At 33.9% G+C, this 17163-nt stretch overlaps 1 protein-coding gene and 1 pseudogene across 1 annotated transcript in view; one reads left to right on the top strand and one right to left on the bottom strand.

Moving 5' to 3' along the window:
• Window positions 1-17163, top strand: part of LOC145259201 (COMM domain-containing protein 8-like) — a 51534-nt gene that overhangs the window by 15576 nt on the left and 18795 nt on the right. Inside the window, exon 2 of the mRNA XM_080117031.1 lies at window positions 16125-16286. Coding sequence (XP_079973157.1) covers window positions 16125-16286 — 162 coding nt within the window. The remainder of the gene's footprint in view (window positions 1-16124; window positions 16287-17163) is intronic.
• Window positions 5610-5787, bottom strand: LOC145259376 (U2 spliceosomal RNA; annotated as a pseudogene).

Below are 17163 nucleotides of genomic sequence, written 5' to 3'. Positions count from 1 at the left end.
AATGACGATCGATAACCTCTTGGCACCATTTTATAGGACAAGGCAGATAATTTTAAATTAAAACTTTTGCGAGAATTTAACCATTCTTAACATGGAGAGGAGGAAGGGCATTAGTAAAGCTCAAATTTACTTAAAACTGATTTTTGTTATAAAACTACTTAATTTGTGTAGTTTTTGGTGTATGCCGTTTTCTTTCTGTTGCAGATACTGACTTTTTTTTTTTTTTTTTTAAATATTTTTAGGGGACAGGGGAGGATTTATGGATAAGCACTGAGGAGTGTAGAAAATGGACATTGGGTTTATTTTCAGCATCGTTGTAATTATCGTTTCCCTTTTGTTTTTTAATCCTCACATACCATGAGCAATGTTTTTGACAAAGGATAAAAAATTGCTGTTTTTTGAGTCAGAATCGATTCATCTAATACTTATTGTTGGCTTTTGAATTTTAAGTGGTATTTTCTTTTTGACATTGATATGGTATTTTCTTTAGGTTCTTTACATTAAGTGGCTTTATGCTTTGTCTGGAGCAATTTCCATAAAAAAATGGTGTAAGCCCTGAGTTCAACTTAATTAAAAACAAAAGTACAGTAAAATCCTTATGATGCATGTATCTATCACAGGACAAAAATATCATATATCAAAAATCACGTAAATTGATAAAGTATATATATATATTTTTTTTTGTTTTCACATAAAAATCATAAGAAAATGACATCCTGTCATTTTCTTATGATTTTTATACATAGCTTGATTTTAGGCTCTTATCTCTGGAGAAGATATTAAAAGGAGGATAATCCTTATTTATTCAATATGGCTGATCAAGACACAACATTCTCACTTGCTCACAAAATTTGATATTTTTAGTTGAAAAAAATACTTGATAAATTTATGTGATTATTGGAATATGACATTTTGGTTCTGTGACAATAAGTAAATCATAAATATTTTTCTTTTTTTATTTTTTGTTTTTGTTTTAATTAGGTCGAACTCTGGACTTTCTAACCGCAAAAATATGTATATGTAGATGCTTTGATATTTTTTATACCTTTCTACATAATCATAAAACTCTTTGGACTTTGCTTGCTTACTTGCATCTTGTCTTCAATGATCGGGCAATTCCATCTTTTAAAAAAGGGATGACACGTGAATTTATATATATATGTATGTATATATATATATATGTACCAAGTTATAGGTGTTCAAGAGTGATAACTCATGAATTTAACGAGGCTATTAAGAGTGCTCAATAAAAGAAAAACAAGATAAAACGTTTTATTTTTTTTTTTTTAATAAATAGTTTTCTTTTTCTTCATTTGAGAACTGGTTTCTTCTTTGGAAGACAACCTTTTTTTTTTCGGTATTATTATACAAACACCGTGACAGCGTTAGGGTTAGGGTTTAGGGTTAGGGGTTAGGGTTGGGGTTAGGGTTGGGGTTAGGGTTGGGGTTAGGGTTAGGGTTAGGGTTAATTCGCTGTCACGGTGTTTGTATAGTTTTACCTTTTTTTCTTCTTTAAATTGCTTGAAAGGACTTATGGTTTTAACTGACCTTCTGTCCAAAACGTTAGCATGTCCACTATTGCGACCGTGTAAATTTGTTTATATCAATATATATATATATATATATATATATATATATATATATAATTATGAGTATGAACATGACTCAGAGGCTAAGAAATGAGGGTAGAGAGTTGTATGGTTTGGTTTCGATTCTAGCTGATGGCACCCTAGTCATATGTATATTTAGTTTTGATCTCACTACTATATATTAGTTTTAATATAATAATCGATAGAGAATTGTCTCTATAATAATAAATATGTAATCTGCAAGAATTAAAATATCATATTTAAGCATATCTTATGACTGGGCAACGCCAGGCGGCTTGCTAGTATGATATAGATCCCATCACCTACTTGTATGTATATGCGCTGAGAATAGGAACTTTGACGTTCTTCATTCACTGGAGTTTAGCCATGATGTTTATATTTTCTTTCTTCTTTTCTGAATCGTTTATTGTTCGTTTAATTGTTTTTCTTTATTTGTGTCATATGAGTTGATTATTGTGAAATATTTGCAACATCTGTTGTAAACAAACACAAACTCCAACATTTCTTTTTTTTTTTTTTTTTTTTTTTGTGTGTGTGTGAACGAATCCCGCCCACCTTGAAATGATGATGTCGAACCATTTTTGTAATCCTCGGTTTTATTAAGAGGAGAATAATAATAATAATAATAATAATAGTATTAGATTGGTGCAAAAATGTCGTTTTTTTGACGTTCAACTAATATGTTTTGAGAAAAATAGAAAAACCGAATGAAATTATTAAAATAATCAACGTTTCGTCCTTATTTCAAAGGACATCTTCAGGATATTGAAGTAAAAATGCAAGAAAAGAAAAAGTCATAGATCGTACGAAAAAGAGAACAGTTTTTGAATCCTACCCATGTCGGGAAGGACAAACGTGTGCGTATGGGAAGGTTGGGTTGTTCAATGTCTATGTATATATATATATATATATATATATATATATACACACTTTTAAAAATGCGTTAAATAAATATGTACACTTTCTTTTTTTTTTTTTTAAAGTGTATATATAGACATTGAACAACCCAAACAAAGATAAGATTTTTTTGTGTTTTTTTAACATGGCTCTGGAAATTTATCTTGAAAAGAAATAGGTAATATAGTTGTGAATTTTTGGGATGAGGGATAATTGTTTGTATCATTTGGATTAATCAGACTACTGTTCTCATCGTGAGTGTTATTTGCCCAATGTTTCGGTTGGTATAACCTCTGACCTTATTCCAGTTTATAAGTCACCGTGAAGAAAGAGGAGGGAAGTGGGGCCTTAGCTCTACACTTCCGAGGTTTCTTATTTAAAATGAATTTGCTCCATCCTGAACAACACCCGAAAAAAGAATTAATGGTCCTTGTTTACATTGGTGATCTTTTAAGTTAACGCATTTCAGGTGAAAACATTTATGTACTTAAGTGTCATGTCAAAGTTAGTATAAATTAGTGTTGGGACGATTAATTGGAAATTCGAAAAATCGGAAATTTTGGAGTATCAGAATCGGAAAAAATGATGCCTATTTTCCGATGTCAAAACGATTCTTTTAATTGTCTTTTTCTTTTTTTTTTTTTTTTTCTTTTGATTTTTTTGTTTAAACCAAAATCTTCCATTGCTGATGATAATGATAAAATAATAAATATTTATTGATTTACGAGCATTAAAACTTCTGAAAAAAAAAAAAACATGTGAAAAATGGCTTAAATAAGCCTGTTTCGGTATTAAAATTTTAAAAATCGGTGGGTACCCGGGTGTTTTTGGGTGTGTGTGTGGTGGGTCAGGGGTGTTAATGAAAAGCTAAGAATAAGCGAAGTAAAAAATAAAACAGAAAAACGAACGTTACATGAAAAATGGTTTAAATAACACTGGTTCAATATTTAAATTAAAAAAATCACCACGATTCGAACCCAAAACGTTTAGATAACGAACCAACGCGCTAACCAACTGAGCTAACATGACGTATATGAAATTTATTCAGTTCTTCAAGTATTTAAAATAAATCAGGTCATGATGTCATCTGACGCATGCGTAGAACCGGTCACGAGAGGACCGTTTTTGTTGACCCCCCCCCTGTCGAAAATTGTCGATTTCGGGGTGAAAAAAATTAACGTTTTTGACCAATTTTCGATATTTTTCGAGCGAAGGATGGAGCTTCAATATAATACCGAGTTTGTGAATTTTCGTCATGTCTGTTGAAAGTTTTTAGCGGACAAACATACAAACATACATACACACATTTTCGCTTTTATATATATACTAGCAGGGGGTACCCGGCGATGCCCGGGTGTCTTGAGGTAAATCAAAACTCCGGGGGAGGGGGGGTGAATAATAAAAAAAAATGTTTTGGTAGGTAAGTGTATGAGGATCGAACCCGTACCCTTGAGTTAGAAATTAATGTGGGAACAAAAAAAAAACGTGCTATGTTAACCATTGAGCCACGGCGACATACATCTTTAAGATGGTTTGAATTTATTTATTTAACTATAAAAACAGGCATGCGCAATAAAAGTTAACTCTGTTGCTTCCATTTGACCTAATTAAGAAGGTCAAATAGAAGTCACGCAAACCCAAATTTGACTGTTTCTTTCCCCCAACAGATGTTGGGGAGGGGAAAGCAGCTCCCAATTGTCCAAACTGATATACAAGATTGATCAAAGCTGATTGCTTCTGGACGTTTTTCCCCCCGGCGCTATGGCGAGAAGACGTCGTTTGAGTTTAGTTTCACATATTTATACTAAAAAGCCCAATCAACACGCGAGAAGCCAAAATAGCAATAATTTTGTAAAAGTCGACGTAAATAAATCTATAAGCTACATGCGTTCCCAAATCCTACATATTATTATCTAGGACCAATATACACAGTTTTAAGCGATAGTAACGACCCCGGGAGCGTGTGCGAGAAAAGCCTTTTGAAGACATACACGAAATGGTCACACACATTTTGCCTTTTATATATATAGATAGATTTAATTTTTATTCAATATTTAAAAATATTTACTTCGCTTATTCTTATGTTTTGATTACCGCCCCCCCCTCACCCGAGCACACACACCTCGAAACACCCGGGCAACGCCAGGTACCCACCGCTATTCTATAATATAAATCTCACCTGTCTGTTTAAACGTTTAAATGCATGTATGTTGGTATGTCTGCCTAAAACTTTCGACAGAGGTGACGGATTTTCACGAGATCGGTATCGTTTTGAAGCGTGACCTTTCGAACGACAAATATCGAAAAATTGGCTAAAAAGATTAATTCCTTCACCCTCAACTGGGCAATTTTCTACAAGGAGAGGTCGCTTTTTTTGCCAATATTTTCAAAAGTCATCCCCTCTTTTCGATTGACTAGCCTTAATGTAAACCTTTTCCACTTCCGGTTTGACGATGGACGCAACAGCAAAGATGTCAAGTTTTTTTTTTTTTTATGTTCTTTTCCTCCTTCGTGGTACGGGTTTGAGCCTGCCTACTACCACTTAGTTTTCTTTTGGTCAGCACACACGTCCAAACACCCGGGCAATGCCGGGCACCCAGGCTAGTCTATAATATAAATCTCACATATCTGTTTAAAATGTATGTATATATGTTGGTAGGTCTGCCTAAAACTTTCGACAGAGGCAACGGATTTTCACGAGATTGTTATCATTTTGAAGCACGGCGTCTCGGACAACAAATATCCAAAAACTGGTCGAAAACATTAATTCTTTCACCCTCAACTGGACAGTTTTCTACAAGGAGGGGTCGATTTTTTGTGGGCAATTTTTGCAATTCATTGTATTAGTTGGATTGACTTTACCTTATTTTAACGTTCTGAACTTTTGGTTGCGTCATGGAGTAGCAGTAAGACGTCAGATTTTCTTTCATTTTCTTTTCTGCCATTGCGTCGCAGGTTTGAGCCTGCCTGCCTACTACCACTTTTTTTTTTTTTTTGCTCAACATACAACTTCAAACACCTAGTATATACTAAACTAAGAGTTTGCTGGCTTCAGTATGGTTAATCGCATATATTTTTTTGCCCATGAGGGCAGAGTTTAACAGTCGGTTTTTGATGGGGGGGGGGGACCGCTCCCCAAAAAGGGGCACTCTGGTAACAAAAATAAAAAAAATGTATCAGTCATGAAGGATTTCTCATTTATTAATGAGACCAAGAAAATGTAGTGCAACATCAGAACAGATACTACACTTTGATCTTGGCCCGAAGGCCAAGAAAGAAAAAAAAAAAGGCGAACCTCTTTTCTATAATCGCGTATTAGCAATTTTTTAACCAGATGTAATTTAAAAAACTTTATTGATATGCTATCATTATGATTAATAGATAAAAAATAAAAAGTTGGGAAAGCAAGAAAAAAGGGGGAGAAGGACGGAGGGGAAAAAGGTTGGAGTTTACATTGACTGATAACACTCAAGCTCAGAACAATCGTCTGGGGTTTGTATTACTGTACACATAGATTCGAAAAAGTTGTCAAAAAACAAATATATAACAAATAAATGTTATCACAGGCAAAATAAGTTACTTTTCTACCAAACTGGATATATTTTTTGTGTTTTTATTCAATGTAACATGTTTATTCAGCTCGAAAAACATACATTGTTTACCGATGTATTGGAAAATTCAAAATGGCGCCCAACACTCTCTTTAACACGGTAAGTTCAGGAAAAGGTGTTATAAATAATAAACTAGACAAAATATTATTAAAAAAACACCGAATATATGTCAACCTATGTCACGGTAACATATATTGAGCGAGTTTCTAACAGTATTTTGTCTAGTTTTATATTTATAGCACCTTTTCCCAAACTTACCGTGTTACAGAGAGAGTCGGGCGCCATTTTGAATTTTCCAATACATCGGTAAACACTGCATGTCTTTCGAGCTGAATAAACATGTTACATTAAATAAAAACACTGAAAACATATCCAGTTAGGTAGAAAAGTAACTTTTCTTGCCTTTGCTAACATTTATTTGTTATATATTTGTTTTTTGACAACTTTTTCGAATCTATGTGTACAGTAATACAAACCCATCATCTGATTAATCTAAACAATACAAACATTCTTACCTCATCGCAAAAATTCAGAACTATAACAGTATTGCTTGTGTTATGTTGATTAATCAGACTATTATTCTCATCTCGGGTGTTACTAACACAACATTTCGGTCGCTGCGACTTGCGACCTTCTTCGACTGTTGAACACATGCTTCTTTTTTTCTACTAAGGAAAAGAGAGTAAAACTTTTCAAGTCTTTTCCACTTTATTATTTTGGGTCTGTATCGAATCACTAGGTGTGTCAGAAATTTCGTGAAAATAGTGAATAATTCCACCCCATCTTTACAAGCTTATATAACTCCTCGAAAAATGTAATTCAAGCCCTAATTTTTTTTTTTCAATGTTTCATTAAAAAAAAAAAAAAAAAAAAAAAAAAGTGTTTTTTTTTTTTATAAAAAGGTTTTAAACTTCGGACTTTACAGGTTAATTTCTAAAAAAACAGTACTTTTTTTGTTTTAAATTTGAATATATTATTTATTGACCTTTTCTCTTCAATTTGTGATCTATAACACTTTGGTACATAAATTAACTATTTACTTTTTAATAGACATTTCAAAATGGGAGGCGTGAATTATTCGACCCCCTGTCTTTCCAAGCTTATAACTCCTCGAAAAATGTAATTCAAGCCCTATTCTTTTTTTCAATTAAAGGAGCAAGGACCAAGGTTCCATTAAAAAGAAAAAACAAATAACGTGGTTTAAAAAAAAAAGGTTTTAAACTTCAAACTTTACAAGTAAATTTAAAACAAAAAACACTATGTTTTTTTTTTTGTTTTAAATTTGAATATATTATTTATTGACCCTTTTCTCTTCAATTTGTGAGTAAATTAATTATTTACTTTTCGGTGAGTAAATTAATTATTTACTTTTTAATAGACACTTGAAAATGGGGAGAGGCATGAATTTAAAAAAAAAAACGTTTGTCTAAAATATTATATTCGGTTTATTGGAAAGAACATAAAATTTCACATTGGCCCTGAAAATATCGTAAAAATAGAATCAATAGAAAAATTTTGATAGATTTTTAAAGTTTAAAAATTGAAAAAGATTGAGTTCGGAAAATTCATTACTGTTTAAAAAAAAAATATTTCTATTACTTTTAAAACAACTTTAATAGTTTATTTTGGAAGTATAATCCATAAAGAAAATAAACAACCCACTTTTAACAGAAATTACGAGATTTTTATATTTTATTTGCAGTTTCGTGTTAGGGGTGTCAAAAATTCTGATACACCTATCGAATCACATTGTTCTAAACTATAACTAATTTTTCGATCATATTTTCATCTCTATTTATATAATTATTGAATTTAAATAGTTTCTAAAGCTGTTTATGCACGAAAATTTGTTAAGAATTTAAAAGCCAGAAATGACTCTTCACTCGACAGTTTAAAATGTATGGTTCTGAGATTTTAAAGACTATCTTTGCTAGAAAACTGCAACCGGTATCACACAAAAATATTCCCCTTTTATCAGCTGATGGATTACAATTAAATCAAGTATAATTAAAAACTAAATGTTTACTTTTGACAATTTATACAAGTTTTTATTCACATTTTTTGAAAACTTGAAATTCACTTGGCTTTTATTTTCTGAAAAAGGAAAAAAATATAAAAAACAACTAAAACTTATCTAGAAAAGGTCCACTTTGTTCACTCATAAGATTAAAAATATGAGTCTTTTCTGAATAATTTTTTTTCTAAAGTCGCAACTTATTAAGGATAAAACACACTTGAGGATAAGTTTTTTTTTTTTTTCCCCCTAAAATAAAACAAAAAAAACAAACAACTAAAACTTATCCAGACTCCTGCGCTACCGAATTCTTTTGCTCACATTCCTTATTAACTCATCCTCGAGTGTATTTTTCCTTGATAACTAGCGAGTGTGTTTTTTATTTTTTTTATTTTAGGGGAAATAAAAACTTACATGATCTTGAAAAAGTGTGCGCAAGCCTTTTCTAGTATCACACAAAAACATGCGTTCACATTTCAAGTTATATTACTTGTCATATACATACGCGCACACAAACATACGCGCCCACGTCCATACACGCACATATATTCACGTTCGCGTACATACACTCACATTCACGTGTATACACACACACACACGCTAACGTACGCACATGTAAACACAGATGGACGATGTCACTTCCCTTTCAATGGAAATCCACACATGCGCAAAAGACCACCGGAAACACCTATAAAAGAAAGAGCAATAAGCGGCTTCTTCCTTTTAGGACCAGCTTTCGAGCTGTACGGTCTACGGACTGACAGCATGCGTTTTCGGCATGCGCGCACACGCGCGTGCCTCACACCACTTGCTACTACGTGGGACAAAAAGCCAACAGACAGTACGTACACTTTATACGCTTTCTATCTCCATAACCTGGATTGACTTTCTCACTCTATCTCCCCTTCGGTTTTGGTCCATCAACACAGACATGTGCGCGACTCTCTACTGAGCTTAACCCTCTCTTTCTACAGGCCGGCTTGCCACTTCGCGTTTCTCTATTGCATTCCCCTTTCCTTCCACGCGCGTAGTCGTCAACGGCCGAATGAACACGTGTACACTCAAGACTTTCATTTCTCAACAGAAAATAAACAACATGTTTATTTTATTCCAGCATTTGAGTTCTTTGTTTCCTTCATTCAATTCGTTTCATTATTTTTTCTTGTAGCGAGTTAGGGTATTTATATCCTGGTCCGCAGCAAGTGTAATAACAATTTTTCAATTTTGACCCCTTAGCAGTCCTTTTTTCTGGATAAAAATGGATTAAGACGTTTTCCACTTGTCTGAATACCCTATATACTAAATTTCAAATCTGTAGATTAAAAATTTGTTGAGTATATAGGTTGAGAAGTGTCCTTATATATACACACACACACACACACATTCTCACTTTTATAAATATATAGTTTATATGTAATTTAACTACTTGGAGTAGTGGTTACATATAAATAAATAACAAAGTTTAGAGGGATTACTGCAATGAAAGTTCATTTAATCTAAAAATACAGATGAAGCCCGCTTGACACTTTATACGTCGTTGATAAAAAACAAAAAAAAAAATGAATGCTCCCTGTATTAACAAGAAAGGCCCTATTCGTAGACTGTGAAACTTTTGAAATATTTTTTATTTTTTTTCCTACACGCTGATGAAGCCTAAGTTGTGCAAATTATAATTTGACTAGTCTGGGTGCCCGGCATTGTCCAGTTAGGCAGGCTCGAACCCATGACGCGAAGATGGAAAAAAAAAGTGAAAGAAAATCTCACGTCTTACCGCTACTCTATGATGCGACCGGAAGTTCGGAACGTTAAAATTAGGCAGTCAATCCAACCGATACGATGACTTGCAACAATGGCTCGCAAAAAATTGACCCCTCCTTGTAGAAAAACTGTCCACTTGAGTAATTGTCTGTATTTTTGAGATGAGGTGTTTTCATTGATTGAGATTGTCAGACTGACTTCCTCATCTTGGTTGTTATAGTCACAACGTTTCGGCCGTTTTGCCCTCCGCCCTTCATCAGGTGTATTTTTGTATCGAACTGGGGAACCGTTTGTTAGGAGTCTCGAACCCAACCCTTTATTATTATTACGGGGGTACCGTGTTCGGACTCCAGCTAGGCTCTGGGACATAGTTGCTGATTCTCTGTTTTTGAATGTTACATTTCACTGCCTTCGTTCAGGATTAAACTCGGCACCTTTGGGTAACTGTAAACTTTGATACAATGTCTAGGACCACTCGGCCATATGTCCCAAAGCCTAGCTGGAGTCCGAACACGGTACCCCCGTAATAATAATAAAGGGTTGGGTTCGAGACTCCTAACAAACGGTTCCCCAGTTCAATACAAAACACCTGATGAAGGCCGGAGGGCAAAACGGCCGAAACGTTGTGGCTATAACAACCAAGATGAGGAAGTCAGTCTGACAATCTCAATCAATGTCCACTTGAGGGTGAAGGAATTAATGTTTTTGGACAATTTTTTGATATTTGTCGAAGGGTCGAGCTTCAAAATGATACCAATCTTGTGAAAATCCATCACCTCTATCGAAAGTTTTAGGCAGACATACATACATACATTTAAAAAGACACGTGAGATTCATATTATAGACTAGCGGGGGTATCTGGCGTTGCCCGGGTGTTTGGAGGTGTGTGTGTTGGGGGGGGGGTGATCAAAACAATCCTGTTTAAATAAAATAAAAGTTGGACGGGTGTTAATAACGTGTAAAAGTCGGGCAAATTAAAGATAGACATACCCCCCCACCCCCCCGGTCATAACTGGTAGATATTATTATCTAGGGGGCATATAAAAAGTTTTAAGAAGGAGTGACCCGACCGAAGGAGTCGCGGGGAAAAAAGCCTATAGCAGACATACAGAAAAAAAGCGCACACACACATACACTAACACACATTTTTGCTTTTATATATATAGACTAGTGGGGGTACCCGGCGTTGCCGGGGTGTTTGGAGGTGTGTGTGTTGGGGTGGGGTAGATCAAAACAACCCTGTTTAAAAAAAACAACAAAAAACATTGGCTGGGTGTTTGGAGGTGTAAAAGAAAACAAAAGTTTTAGTAGGAAGGTAGGCTTGAACCCGAATTCTTGATGTGAAGGTGGAAACGAAAGGGAAAAAAATGTGACATCTAACCATCTCGGCCACGAGGGGAGAGGAAGTGAAAAGGGTCATAAAGTGAAATTGACTGGTGCGAGAAAGTTAAGTAGCATGATATTTGACCTTATTAAGGTCAAACTAAGTTTGGCACTGTAAGCCAGTTTGTTTCCCTCGCCCCAGCATTTGCTTTTTTTATACAGAAAAGCGTAACGAAGACGCGGGATTGGAAAAAAAAAAAAAATCTCGAAAATAGCGCGTAAAAGTTGGTCAAATTAAAGATAGACGCGACCCCCGGTCATAACTGGTACATATTATTATCTAGAGGGCATATAAAAAGTTTTAAAAAGGAGTGACCCGACTGAGAAGCCCGGCAAAAAAAAGCCTTTGGTGGACATACAGAAAAAATGCTCACACACATACACACTAACACACATTTTCACTTTTAAATATATAGATGAACGATTATATTCTTATATGCGACTGGGGGCTGAAACAATTGAATGCAAGTTGTTACCAATAAAAGACAGACTTTCTGAAAATGAGGAAATACTTGTGTGCTTATTTCCTTTAACGTGGTATCTTTAAAGAAATATGTCTTTCCCATCACTGCAATTTTGCATCTCTGTGCCTGTTTTACAAATATTTTCATGGAATGTGCTCTCATGAACTCGTTGCACTTGTGCCCCCTTGACGTACATATCCCCGATGAACACATTAGCAACAAAATCTCACCCCTTCACTATTGTGATCCCTAAATGCCAGAAAGCTTTCTACTCTAATAGTTTTTTTCTCTCGAAGAGCTAGACTTTGGAATTCCCGTTCTGCTACCTGCTCCCTTGACTGTACCGATATGCAGAAGTTTAAATGTAATGTAAACCAACATCTTGTTAATCTTTTCTAGGCATGGTCCCAAATAGTAGTCCCTTACGTCCAAGTAGCAATATGCCTTGTTAGAAGTGAACATGAATAAAAAAAAAAAAAAGAAAGTCTTGAAATTTTCTCAACCCTTAAAACTATATATATATATATATATATATATATATATATATATATATATATATATATAAAAGCGAAAATGTATGTATGTATGTTTGCTTTTTCTGTATGTCAACAAAAGGCTTTTTTCAGAGAAGTGGTCGCTCGCTTCACAACTTTTTAAAACTTTTTATATCACATATAAATCGTAATATCTCACAGTTAACAACGAAGCTCGCCTGTCTATTTAATTTGGTCGATTTCGGGAAGATAAATATTCAACATTTGTCACTCGCCGCATGTGGGTTAGTCTTTTTCCTATAACATCTTTGGAGTGGGGGGAAGCGTTCAGCAGTAAATAAAGGTACTATCCCGCTGTCAAACTTGACCTCATTAACTCATTAAAACGGGCACCTGCAAAATCCAAGTAATTAAATAAATTCAAACGTGTTTCCGTTAGCATCTCACAGTGGGGCAATGGTTAACGTCGCACATTTTTTTTTCACACTTTAATTTACAACTTTGCCTCAACGGTTCGGGTTCGATCCTCATACTTACTTCTTTTTTTTTTTAACCCCCCCCCCCCCCTTGGAGTTTCCACACACACCTCCAAACACCCAGGCAATGCCGGGTACCCCTAGCTAGTATATATATAAATAAAAAAACTAGTTCCAATTCCTTTGTTAGAACACTTCTGACGTCAGTTAATCTCTTGCAGTCGTTCCATAAGTTTGCTTCCAAGAATGTACTCTAGTCGTAACGTTATTTACCAAGGAAATCTGTTCCAGTCATTTAAATATATGTTAAAGATTATATGTATATCAAGTTCCTGGTGATACCACTTTTTGAGGTATTTGCCCTGCATCAGGCATTCAGTTTTCCACTGAAAGTAAAAAAAATTCATAGTCAGCGTGTATATTTCTTCCCTCGAACAGCTAAACTTTGGAATTCCCTTCCTGCTGCCTGCTTCCCTGGCTGTACTAATGTAAAGAAGTTTAAATGTAACATAAACAAATATCTTGTTAATCTTTCCTAGACATGGCCCCAAATAGTAGCCCCTTACGTCCAAGTGGCGATATGCTTTGTAAGGGGTGAACATGAGTAAAAAAAAAAAAAAATCTGTTACGAAAGATGACATACAGCACCTAATATTTTAAATTGGTCACCCATTTTGTATTTGCCAGGTTCAACATCATTTTGTTGATCTAACAAATACTGGTACAGTAGAACCCCAGGATACGGCATTAAAAATTAGTAACAGAATACAGTACAGTATATAATACACATGTATATAATCAAATAAGATTATAAACGACACCATAAGGTGGGGCGAATATCGTAACCAGAGACCAGAAAAACATTGTATTCTACATCGTAACCTGAAAAAACTGTATCCTAGGGTTCAACTGTATATCAATGTGATTATCGCTGTCTCTTCCATTATATAAAAGGAATTTTGTCCGTGTGTTTGTTCCCTATGGACTCGGAAACGACTGGGTCGATTTTTATGAAATTTCACATAAAAGTGCTTTATGTGCCTGGCAGTGTTCTTAGATAGATTTTGTGTCAGCGAAATAATCCAATCAAAGATGAAACAGGCGATTTTGATTAAAGTTAACATCATACACAGCCTAATATCACAAGTGTATTGGAGAAGCTTTATTACCACACAAGCCAAAAGGCCCAAAATATAAAATCAGCAGTAGTTTCTTTTATATGACAGGGGCACGTTCGAAATAAATGTTTTTATTTAAGCACAATTTTACAATGATACTTGACTTTTTTTATTTTAACCTTAAATTCAAACCATTAGCACCACACAAGCAGTAATGCCAGGCATATAAAATCAACAGTAGGTTCTTTGATATGACAGGGGCACATTCGAAAATGTTAGAGCACAATTGAAGCATGATACTTGACTTTTGCATTTTAAACATTAATTCAAGCCTTTATATATAAAAATAATTTTATAAACTAACAGTAGGTTCTCTACAGTGCAATGTAGACTACAATGTATTGTGAACTTAATTACTGTGAGAAGCATGTGAAGCTTCCTCCAGGTGCATCGCAATGGGTACCCAATTAGAGTAGGCAATCAATCGATTCGATTGAAAAATGAGCTATTTTATCAATTTTGATGACAATAAAAATATGGGAGTGTGAAACATTCGTTGATCATCATTTAATCATTATTAGGGCTGTGACAACAGCATATTCTTTTCATTGTTTTGACTCTTGAGCATATATCCGTTAATATCTTATGTTTTTATATAGATGGATGTGGTTTTTGGTTGATTGTGTCTGTGTTGGATATATACCTGAGAGTCAAAAGAATGCGAAGAATATTCTATTGTCACAACCCTAACCATTATTTAATTATTATATGTATATATATATATATATTTGCAAAAATCAAAACAAAATATAAAATAAGAACATCAGGATGGGGAATGAGGTGAGTCTAACTGCTTGATCCCTTAAAATAGGGATGATATATTTCCATAAATACGAAAAATGTATTTTAGTGTCTGAAGAGTAGCTAATTTTGGAATATTTTTAAATGATATAATGTTTAAATTTGTCCAAATGCTTACAAAAGAAATGTAACACATAAGGAAATACATAATATGATATTCTTATTTTATATTTTGTTGTCTTGATTTTTGCAAAAATATTATACGCTTGTTAGATTATGAAAACCGATTATCATGAAGATTAATCGATGGGGTTAGTTGATATTAACTTTAATTTTATTGGTATATGAAGTCTAATGGCCTCCATCATTTATAAGGTGGTGCTCAATAGCAGGTAGAGCTGTATTATAGGAAAGCATTTAGTAAATGTGGCCTTAAGATGCTGAAACATGTATGCATATATGTAGCTAATGTGTGTGTGTGTGTATATATATATATATATATATATATAATATAAAGTTGAATGTGTGTGGTCTGGTCATGAATAGGCTGCTGTATGGTTGGCTATTTTAAAAAACTGATTACATATAATGATAGAAGATGTATCAAGACACAGGAATGGGTATGGTTGATCTGGCAGAACGGTGGTTCATTAAGATCTGCGTTCGCGCCTGGTCCACAAAGTATGGAAATAAAAAATTTAAAAATTAAGAAAAAACGTTTACAAGTGTTTTTGATGTAGATGTACATAATAATACTTTGATAAGTATGTTTTAACTTAAATAGGGATGGTATAATAAAATTGTGGGGTCTGTGTTCGCGCCTGGCCTCCATAGAATGGAAATAGGCACAAACTTTAATAAAGACTTTTAATATCTATCTGCATAAGTGTACTTTGATAATTATGTTTCAGTTTGAAGAATTATGGTATAATAAAATTATGGGGGTGTTCGTTCGTGCCTGACCTCCATAGAATGCAAATATGTCACAAAGTTTAACAAGGTTTTTTAATATAGATCCACAGAATATTGTGATAAGTGTTTCAGTGTGAACAGGTATTGCATAATAAATTATGGGGTTTATCTATTTTATTTTACTTTCATCATATTTTGCTTTGGTTTTGATACCCCCAAATTCAACCCAAATTTACAACCCTTTTCATAACCTATCATACTTTCATAAATCAGAGTCCATTTTCTGTAGGCTGTTTTTGAACCCAGTCAATGGCAGGTACTTTTGCTAGTATATATATAATTTTAATTGAAAGCTAATTTGTGTTGAATGTGTTTTAGTTTCATAAATTATATTTTGAGCTTTAATTAAGGTAGGAAATCTAATAAAATCTTAGGTTGTTTTCCTTTTTTATTATGAATGTTTTATTGGCTTTTTAGTTTTAATTTGAACTTAAATACGAAATTTAGAAATATATATCCATAGCATTTTCAATAGTGTGTGACCTTTTAATTTAACATAATTTTTTTTTTTTTTTTTTTTTTCCAGTTGCTTCATGACATGATTGGTCACTTAAATAGGAATGGTCGACCTTGCATGCGATATGCAGATTACAAGGACACCTGGAATCTTCACACGTACTGGCTGGTGATTGACGCCTTTGAGAGTTTGCTGCAAGAGGTGTGCAAAGATTCTTTCACAAAAGACCAGGTACAAAAAAAAAACAAAAAACGGATTTTTATTCTATGCACACACATCTCCTTCCACCACACAAATATACCTTCTTCATAAATTAACAGCTTTTAAAGAGACAACGAAATATAAAAACTAGATTTTACAATTCTGATAACGACTCCAGCACTTTTAATGAATGGAATCAAAGCCTATAGTGATCGCGTGCGCTATAATTTATCAAAAGTGCATGCTTATTTATGGGACTTGAATTTTCATAAGATGTCAGCCGGATAAATATATTTCTTTTGGACAAAAGTGATTTATTATTATTTAAAAACAAATATATATATCAATACAAAGTTTTGTTTAAAAAGTTTTATTGTCGCGGTATAATAATATAACTTGTTTTTATTATCATTTCAAATATATATAAAGTGAAATTGTCTGTGTGTGTACATTTCCCTACCAAACTACTCTGTTAATTTTCAGCCTATAGACTCGAGATTTGGCATAAAGAGTATTGAGATTTGGGAAAATCTTTTTAGTCGGTTTTCGGCCAGAAATTTGGCTGCCAGGGGTCAAAGTTCAACAATTTGACATTTCAAAGCTCCACCAAACTCCTTGGCCAATTTTGGGTCTAAACACTTGAAATTTTAGATGTAGGTTACCTGGACATGAGTCAAACTTTTTAATTTGATTTGAGCCCAAAACAATAAATGTTAAGGGGTCAAAATTGAGGTCAAAGTTAAAAAAAATTGACCTCTGCGGTGTCTACCAAATTACTCAGCCAATTTTTGGTCTAAACATTTGAAATTTTACATAAAGTGTATTCAGACATATGGCAAACTTTTGAATCGGTTTTTGGCCGAAAATTTAGCTGCCAAGAGGTCAAAGTTCAAAAGATTTGACCTTT

The sequence above is a fragment of the Euprymna scolopes genome, chromosome 34 (assembly GCF_053919585.1).
Source record: "Euprymna scolopes isolate OS-2025 chromosome 34, ASM5391958v1, whole genome shotgun sequence".
Lineage (NCBI taxonomy): Eukaryota > Metazoa > Mollusca > Cephalopoda > Sepiida > Sepiolidae > Euprymna > Euprymna scolopes.
The sequence above is the reverse complement of the archived record's forward strand: the minus strand, read 5'-3'. Positions and strand labels throughout refer to the sequence as shown.